Raw genomic sequence first — 9,955 nt, 5'->3', positions numbered from 1 at the left:
AATGAGGATTACACTGGTATGTGTGCGTCATATTAACGCGCTTGTTTCAAACGTCATCGAAAAGGGACGAAAACGCGGAAGTATCACGTCAGTCACCACACAGATCATGAAAAGCCGAGGTCTGGACTGTTGACAGGTGGGTAACGGATCCCAATGAACATCATCTTATTTTACCTTTTATTTTGTTTCTGAGTAATCGCCAACTAATTTTAGACCCTACCAAATGCTTTTTGTTATGTTATCTTCAAAGATGGACTAGCAAAAGGGGCATGTGTGCAACGTTGCATTAACTGACGTGTGGAGAGCCCAAAGGGGTTTTCATGTGCAATTATTTTTTTTAATCTGATAACGGGACAAGATCAAATGTTGGGATTAAATTCCATGAAAATAAAGTCCAAAAATAGTCAAGATTGAGCAAAAATTAAGCATTACTTCTATGTATTTTTTTAAATACAGGACAAAAAATGTCTGCAATTTATCTCAGCCAGTCATTATAAAACATTCAATGAATAGCCAATTTAATAGTCATGGGATATAGTCAGAATAATATACCTCTTAAAAAATCTTTAGTGTAAAAATGACTAGTGTTAAAAATTGTGTCATGGCTGTTTAATTGATTTACAAGGGGCAGTGGAGTATTAGAAACAACAATTTGTTGTCTTAAATTATAATAATTTCGTCTCAACCACAACCTGTAATAAGCAATGTAATAGAAGCAACATACAATGTCATGTGTGAAAGAGAATGGTTAAATTGATGAAATTATTATTATTTTTTTAGTTTCAAAGGTCTTGGGGTGGGTTGGAATGTTCAACTCTATTGAACCTTCAAGATTTCAAATGACTATTTCTTTTATATACTACATTTAATTCTTAGAAAATTAAGCAAGTAAACATACAAACAAAAAAAGCCTCACACCAGGATGTCCTTTTATTGAGATCCGAGGCCTTGAGTTCTCCAAATTCTTCTTATGTGCAGGTTGAGAAGTGCAGGATGGCCAGACAGCGAAAGAGGGTGGCGACTGGGGATCCCACTCCCCCTTTTCTAAAGAAAGATGAGAAGCCTCCTTTGTTACATCGCAAGGAGAAAAAAAAGAAGAAAATGGACATTGGCAAAATATTTATCAACATCTCCATTGGTCTCTGCATAGTCAGCCTCATCTGGTTCTTCTATGCCCTTTACATGCGCTCCAGTCTGGCTAAGCGGGTGGTGACGTTGCATCCGTCGCCTCGTGTCCTGGATGCCAATTCCACCAATGCCTTGGTATCGCCAGACAGGTTCTGGGGTTCCTACAGACCTCAGGTCTACTTTGGCATGAAAACAAGAAGTCCAAGGTCAATTGTGACAGGTAGGCATTTACTGTTTTGTGCTTTATAACATCGCCAAGAATAAAGTTGTTCTGCATGCATATTTTTGCACCTGTGTTTGGTGCGCCTGATTTTGATCTGCCGATACCAAACGAGTACCTTTCTGTTTCTTTGGACAATAACTGTGTCCATCTTTTTCCCCCCAATAAAAATTACTATGTATTGTATGGGAAAATGAGTGAAGATTTAGTAATTTCAAATATCTTTAACTTACCACAAGAGGGAGCCTGCGTGCAATGTTTTGAGAACCACAGGGTTAAAGATTACCAATGTGAATCAACTTTGTGCACTCACTCTGTTAGTGAAATTTAATTCCAGTGCAACACAAAATTTATTTCTGTTAGAATCTCAACTCTATATACCTGCATTGTAAGTACGTAACACTTCTAAAGTAATCGAAAGAATTACTGAAACTTCACCTCTTATTTAAATCTGAAATATTGGAATATTTCAGGAGAAAAAAAGTACTTTTGAGCATTTGAGATCTTATTTTTGATTGAAATGTAAGTTCTATATGCAGCAAATTTTACGTGTGTATGCACAAATGTATATGATAAATCCATATGAACATGCATACTTACCTAATCAGATATAAAAACAAAAAAAAACTTGGGACTAGGATATTGATTCATGCTCCTTTTTGCACCATCAGGTATGATGTGGATGAATCAGTTTTCCGAAGTGATGGATGTGAACCTTAGGCATACCTGTGAGCAGGGAGATCACTTGCAAGGTTACGGTTGGTTGATGCACGACGGGATGAACTTCGGCGTCCAGGAAATCAGAGAAAAAAATTTCACACTGACCACCGAGTTTGTCAAGAGGGTGGGAGGTGATCACGGTGGAGACTGGACCTGGAGGGTCACCGCTAAGCAACACGTGAATAGAAACATTATATGAACTACAGTGTTTCCATAGCAACTGCTGAGAACATTAACTGAACGTTGTCTTTTTGTTTTCTACCCATCAGAGCTCTGCCCCGAAGCCGGCAGTCATCTCCCTGATGTTTTACGCTGCGGCAGATACCCAAGGCTCACTGGAGGCTCACGTGGAGGAAAAAGAGCGCCTTGCTTCCATTACAGGCGTTTCCGAAGAGCTTGGCAGTTTCAAGATAACGTTCCAAAAACCAGCTGCCGGGGATTTAAAAAGTCCCAAGTATGCCAGGTAAGCATAAATTCACAATGCTGGATCAATGTTAGTTGCCAAGCATAACTTGAACCACAAATAAAACAGTAGATATGTCCTACTTATTCGCCAACGGGTGCAGTACCAACTGCTCATTAAGCGGCCTGTCATTGGCCACTACTGATAGTGATAGACGAAGGAAAATAGCTTTCACAATTACTTTGACCAAACAGTAACATTGACATATTAACATTTAAAACACCGAAAATATCAAAAACAATCCTATATGTGTATATACTATATTATATTATATAAAAATAAATAAAATATCGCTTGCCTCGCTAAAACGGTTTGTCAACATATGTGGAAAAGAGTTTGTTAAACCACTTGTATCAAACAATTTTCGCCAAGGTTACTCAGTGCTAGGCCTTTTCACATGACAATTTTTTTGTGTTGGTTCTTTAACCAGAAGAAGAAAAATGTGCAAGTTGTGTTGTCGTTGCTGTTTCATAAAATTCATCCAGTAACTGAAACAGTTACCATTCAAAAAATAAAGTAGCCTATTCGGTCTACCGTAGTATATTTATGTGAAACCCTAAAATTAATTAGCTCATTGGCTCCTATTGACAGAAATACACATCCGATCCTTCTGAACTGGGAGGGATGTTCATTCGCTGTCAGCCTTCCCATTCAAAATGAATTAGAGGTCTACTTGTGACAAACTAATTGAATTTCACCATCAAAAGATCCAGATGTGCCTCACCAGACATAAATGGCCGACCCTTGTTTAGAGTATGTGCAAGGTACAAGCACATCATTTTGAACCGTTAAAAAGGATTTCTCCTCTAATGTCATCAAGTAACATTTCAAAGATCCATCCACTTGATGGCAGTAAACGGCAGGTATTACACAAAGCAAAAACTATTCATTGTTTCTTGAAAGTGACAGAGGCGCTTTAATATAATCTAAAGGTGGGTTACAGTAGATGCCAGCACAGTTCATTTTTTCCAGTTAAATAGCTACATTTGTTGGCAAATGTAAACATTATTACATGGTAATAAATTATAACAATTGTGTTTGCCATTTAATTAACCCTGAATGGAAAATTTGAGCTCCACAGTGTACATAACATATTATACATTTAATGCTTTCATTACACATCATGACTCAATTGGCCTGTCTGTACAAGCTCTTTCTGAATCACAGATTTCCCAAAAAAGTTCTTAATGTATGGGCAAAATTTGTTTTCCTATTGGATCTCGTGGTAGTCGACAAGTTTTTGGTGTAATATGTGGAACAAAGCAAAAAGCGTGGTTATACAACAAGTATTGCTTACTTGTTGGTTAATGAAAGAAAGTGTGTTTGGTCTTTCCTCCAGACAGACATAATATTTTTCTCATATTTTGCTGTTCAATGCTGGTTATACTCTATTGTCAGGCAGTTTCAGCCAAACTTCTATTATAAGTGTAATATTGCATTAGCCAATCACCTGAGGCTTGTTGCAAATATAGGTTAACAAAAAATGTATCTGGATTAACATATTCATTGGCTTTGGAATTTTCACGTCAAATTGATTAAAGCGCAAAATATCAATTGAAATGTTAATCTTGTAGGTTTGCTCCAATGTTAAAAATAATGGATTGGATGCATTTTTTGTTTGTTTGTTTTCATTATCATCATATTTCTGAAATATCTATTGAAACAGTTCAATATAGTCAGAATGGTAAAATCCATCTTGAGACATTTCTTGGCCCATTCTTCACTTTTCAGCTTGTGTTCGTTTTTTAGCCCTTCTTACCTGGCCATTTTTCGGAGTATTGCACACCTTGTGGTTTTGGGGACTCCAATGATGTTGCAGCTTTGAAACGTTGAATTTTTCGATCATCACACTTCAGAAGCTTGGCAATTCTAAGAGTGCTGCATCGCTCTGCAATATAGCTCACTATTTTTGACTTCTTAGCCTGTCCAGCCGCTCTTCTGACCCACTTTGCCAAAGAAAACACATGGACCTAATCAGTACTTTCTTGCCTTTTCAGTTACAACTACCTTCATACACGAACTACTGGTTTAGAGAAGCTCACTGACATTGTGAAGCACAGTTTGAACCAAAGGTTTGTCTTCAATCCGCCGTCCGGCGAAAGGAGGGTTTACATAGCCGTGGACAACAACAAGCCACCTTTTCAGCACAAACAACAAAAGACACACATAGACCCCAGAACAGAGGGTGACTTTGTGGTACACCAGGTCACCGTTCAGATGCCTTTTCAAATGGAAGTGCTCTTCGAGTCAGCAAGCTTTCGCACTCGCCACAACCATCTGGTAGGCCCGATCATGACTCAGGAGCTGGAGAGGAGGAAAGCGGAGTTTGATGCCAAGTTTGAGAAGACATTTGGTCTCGAGAGTAAAGGTTACAGTCAGGCTTATATTAAGTTTGGCAAGGCGTCACTCAGCAACATGTTGGGCGGAATGGGATACTTCTTTGGCCAGTCAGTGGTTCAGTCCAGCTACAATGACCAACCGCTGCTGTATCCCGAAGGGGCATTATATACTGCCGTCCCATCACGCTCGTTCTTTCCCCGAGGTTTTCTTTGGGACGAGGGCTTTCACCAGCTACTGCTAAGTAAGTGGGACCCCCAGGTGACGAGAGAAGCTGTCTCACACTGGGTAGACTTGATGAACATAGAGGGCTGGATCCCCCGTGAGCAGATCCTCGGCGATGAGGCTCGCAGCAAGGTCCCTTCTGAGTTTGTAATTCAGAGGAACGAGAACGCCAACCCACCTACTCTCTTTTTAGCCCTTCAGGAACTCATTGAGCAGTTCTCATTAAATCCAGACAGTACGGAGTTGCAGCCTACTTTACCGTTCCTCCGACGATTGTATCCCAGACTCAAAACCTGGTTCGAGTGGTACAACACCACTCAGTTGGGGCCTTGGCCTAATTCGTACCGTTGGCGTGGCCGTGATAAGGACACCAATCTGTTCCTCAATCCCAAGACGTTAACCTCCGGCCTGGATGACTATCCACGGGCCTCGCACCCATCCGCACAAGAGCGCCACGTTGACCTGCGATGTTGGATGGCACTGTCCTCTGGTATTATGGCTCAGATTGCTAAACTTCTAGGCGAACCTCACCAGGACTACGAATCCACCCACAAAGTGCTAACGGACAATAACCTGCTGAATGAGCTTCATTGGTCTGAGCAACTTCGCGCTTTCGGTGACTACGGGAACCACACTCAAGATGTAAGCTTGCAGCAGGAAAAGATGTACATCAACCACGGACATCAACGCCAACAGATCACACGATTGGTTCGCTCTGTCCGCAAGGCTCCAAAATTGCAGTATGTCAACGCTCTGGGTTACGTCAGCTTGTTCCCCTTCTTACTGCAAGTTCTCCAGCCAGACTCTCCCAAAATGGAACACATTCTCAGAGACATGAAAGATCCCAGGAAACTCTGGACAACTTACGGCTTGCGCTCTCTCTCCAAGGCCGATCCATTGTACATGAAGCGAAACACGGAACACGATGCTCCCTACTGGAGAGGTGCGGTGTGGATCAACATCAATTACCTGGCAGTGAGAGCCCTTCACCACTATAGCAACATACCGGGGACGTATCAGAAGCAGGCCGCCTCTCTGTACGAGGAACTCCGGACTAACATTATCATTAACGTATACAGACAGTACGCTGAAACGGGTTACATCTGGGAACAGTACAACGATGCTACTGGCAGGGGTCAAGGAAGCCACCCCTTCACTGGTTGGTCAGCTTTGACATTACTAATGATGGCTGAGCAGTACTGATACAATGTAACAAACATGAAAAATATGGATCCACAGACATGACATACGGGGGGAGGGAAGGGAATTGGCATTCATTCAGTTCTTTATCGACTGTTTTTTGACTTTGTGACTAATGGGATCTAAAAGACTGGAAGTGACTATCTCAGTGTTGTTTCAAAATAAATGATTTGAATGATTTTAAGGATGAACCTTTGTTATATTTTATGTGGCTTCAAGATATAACGAATTGTTTCCGCATATATGCATCAGTGTGCATACCCCACACCCCCCGCCCACATACAAACATTTATGTATATGTTACATACATTTGAAGGCAGATTCAAGAGGGAGGGAAGTAGACATATTTAATTGTATACTATTTATTAGCATTCCTTTGATTGAAATTTCAGGCCTTCCCTAAGTTTTTGATAAAATGTGTCTTCAACTTCTTGATAGGTCTATGCTCATATTCGCTGCACAGCCAATTGAACATCTGTTTTGTCACATTACATTTTACATTCTATTTTTGAACCGCAATCACAAGAGCATCTCTTTTGACCTGTTTTTTTTATTGGTTTGACTGGATATTTTGCTTTAATTCTGTGGCATGTGATTGCCAGGCTCACCCCACTGACATCAAAAGACACCACGATTGAGTTCTCCACAATCTTAGTGACATCGCCATGATTTCTTGGGCATCTAGTGTCAACGTTCTTTTTAATACTTTGACATGCCATATAAAGGCAGGTAGTCATGCTGGCCATGTGCATGTGTGAGACTCTGACCTTCTGCAAGACTTGAATGGACTGGTTATGGCAATAAAATTGGAGGCCTGGAGCGAAATAGCAAGGAAAGTGCACAGTTTTGCAGTAGATGGGTTTGAGGGGACCAACCAAAATCTCACCCTAAAATGATGAATGCAAAATTGACTTCTTAGCATTTAATCATAGTATGTAGTCATGCTCTTGTTAGAAACGCATCTGTAGTGATTTTCTGAAGTGTCTGTAGTGTCCCTGGAATCCTGGTGTTTTAATTTAACCAACTCCACAGGAAAAAGTTTCAGTGGTTTATCATAGACTTGGATCTTTGTCCTGATTTTTTTTTTCTCAAAGCCAATTCAGTTGTTCAGGTTGTGACATAGCCCTTTCACTTTGTCAATGTCCAATGATTGCCATCGGGATCAGATACGTTGGCTATCATTTGACCTTTTAGTCATAAAGGCAAAAGAGGGAAATAAAGCATTTGAATGCAGTTGAGGCATATCCTGTGCCTTTCGCAGCACCTCAAAGAGGAAATGGATTCCACATCCCTTTTATGTGGCTACAAAATGCATGTATTTCTTTGAGAGTGTAGACAAAGTGTGTGACTAAGGCACTCAGTGTGCCATCCATCCCCCTCACCCAGGACCCCTTTTTCCACTGCGATGATGGGATAATAGGCAAACAGCAAATGTGACTGAATAATAAATAAATGAGTCAGAAAGTACTCATTTGCATATAATTTCATTATTAGTGTTAAGACTAATTGATTGTTTGCTAGTTTCACTAAAATGGCAAGATAGGTAGATGTCAAAATGTGTGTGTGTGTGTGTGTGTGTGTATATATATATATATATATATATATATATATATATATATATATATATATATATATATATATATATATATATATATATATATATATATATATATATATATATATATATATATATATATATATATATATATATATATATTTATATATATATATATATATATATATTTATATATATATATATATATATATATATATATTTATATATATATATATATATATTTATATATATATATATATATATATATATATATATATATATATATATATATATATATATATATATATATATATATATATATATATATATATATATATTTATATATATATATATATATATATATATATATATATATATATATATATATATATATATATATATATTTATATATATATATATATATATATCAAAAAGTTCAATTTACAGACTAATACAACATAAACATGTTTTTTTTTATTAAAACAATGTAAAACTTACACAAATTGCCTGTTATTCTTATAATCAACTAATTTAATAGCTTGTTAATCTTATGATCAGCTCATTTATTTACCACTCAGTTTCTTCATATATCCGGTTTGAGATTAATATTTGTCTTAAATAATTATTGCTACCAATGGAAACATTTCTTGAGTCATTTTACTCACATTGTTGATTTGATTTAATTGGATCTCAATAACTAGAATTTAGTGCTATTTTATTCTAAAATTAGGGTTGTTATTAGTGCTTTCTTATATAACATTTTCTTTCTATCTATATAGAAAAATGTTGATGTCACGAGAAGAAATTATGTAATCCAATTTAATTTGATGCTCATTATTTTACTCAAACCATTTATAGAAGACCTTGTTGTAGATTAGTGGTGCAGATGATAAATACATAATATAGTATTTGAATTGACACCAGGATTTGATCACAACAAATATAAAGGGTTTGTTTTTAAACCAACCCTCTTAAGGGTCAAATCAAATTTAATACAGGAAAATTCTACTTAAAAACGCTTGTAAAATGTGAATTTGAATTAGTTGTCGTCACTTAATTGTTGCAAATCTGCAACATCTGCCTTGTGAGGCTCTAATTGGAATGAATATTCATATAAAAACTGCAGTTGAAGTCTACCTTTTACATTTTAGAATGTATTTACTCAAAATATTTGCTAGATGGAGCTACTGTAATTAATAAAGCATTTATCAGTAGGTCTTTTTGTTCACAATTTTCTGCAACCTTACAAAATGATTTTAATTTTATCTTTTTTACATTTTCCACTGGTCTTTGCAAATCAACTATCTCAGCAATCAGTGTTTTTTTTAGTTATGAAAGTTTGAATGAAATCCTTTCACTCTTGTGTGCTTTAGTTTCATTGAGCAACGCTATACTCATTATTAAAGCATTCACTACAAGAGGCTTTTTAAATACAGTACAACATGGCTCTCATTTTACGTACAATAGAGAGCTACTTAGAATTAAAAGAGTGTGAGTGGATAATTATGCTAATGATCAATTTATATTGAAGATCTGGTGGCAGGTTGTAATTTTTAGGGAGTGTTTGCTTTTAGGGTGGTGATAGTTCTCACTTCTTTGCAGGTCACCACCATATATGCATTTTTCCATAATATGAACTTGCAAGCACCTAATGTTCTTCTCGGAATTTTTTTTTAATTAAACTTGAAGCCTTTCTGTGCGTTACGGAATATAATCTGCATTTATTGGGTGAATCTGACGGCCATGAGCTCGCTCACAGTCAAACGACATGGGTGCATGCGTTCTCCTTGGCATCGGAATGAGCAAGCATAGTTGCTTTCATTTGTTGCATTAGCTACATACCGTTGTACACACCACTCGTTCTAACCTTTTTTGTTTGCCTTTCTAGGAAATCTTTGCCCCACAGAGGCTTTGCTGTTGAACGGCAAACTTGCCTGAGCCAACATAGGTCTATGTTATGTAAGCATCACTATAAATAGGTTCACCCGAGATCTTTTGTCTTTACCTGATTCGCTCTTGGCCCAACTGTTTTTTTTTTAATTTTTTTTTTTATTTCTGGAGAGAGCTGTGGATGCTAGTGCCATGTAGAGCTGCCCGTTTCCATAGT

The 9,955-nt window shown here is 37.5% G+C and overlaps 1 protein-coding gene across 1 annotated transcript; it reads left to right on the top strand.

The window, feature by feature from the left end:
* Positions 1 to 36: 36 nt before the first annotated feature.
* Positions 37 to 6,484, top strand: mogs (mannosyl-oligosaccharide glucosidase). Its single transcript, XM_077719613.1, has 5 exons — positions 37 to 136; positions 979 to 1,348; positions 2,020 to 2,246; positions 2,338 to 2,531; positions 4,529 to 6,484. The coding sequence occupies exons 2-5, from the start codon at positions 994 to 996 to the stop codon at positions 6,294 to 6,296; spliced, it is 2,544 nt and encodes an 847-aa protein (XP_077575739.1). The 5' UTR covers positions 37 to 136; positions 979 to 993; the 3' UTR covers positions 6,297 to 6,484.
* The last annotated feature ends 3,471 nt before the right edge of the window (positions 6,485 to 9,955 follow it).

The sequence above is a fragment of the Stigmatopora nigra genome, chromosome 6, assembly GCF_051989575.1.
Source record: "Stigmatopora nigra isolate UIUO_SnigA chromosome 6, RoL_Snig_1.1, whole genome shotgun sequence".
Lineage (NCBI taxonomy): Eukaryota > Metazoa > Chordata > Actinopteri > Syngnathiformes > Syngnathidae > Stigmatopora > Stigmatopora nigra.
The sequence above is the reverse complement of the archived record's forward strand: the minus strand, read 5'-3'. Positions and strand labels throughout refer to the sequence as shown.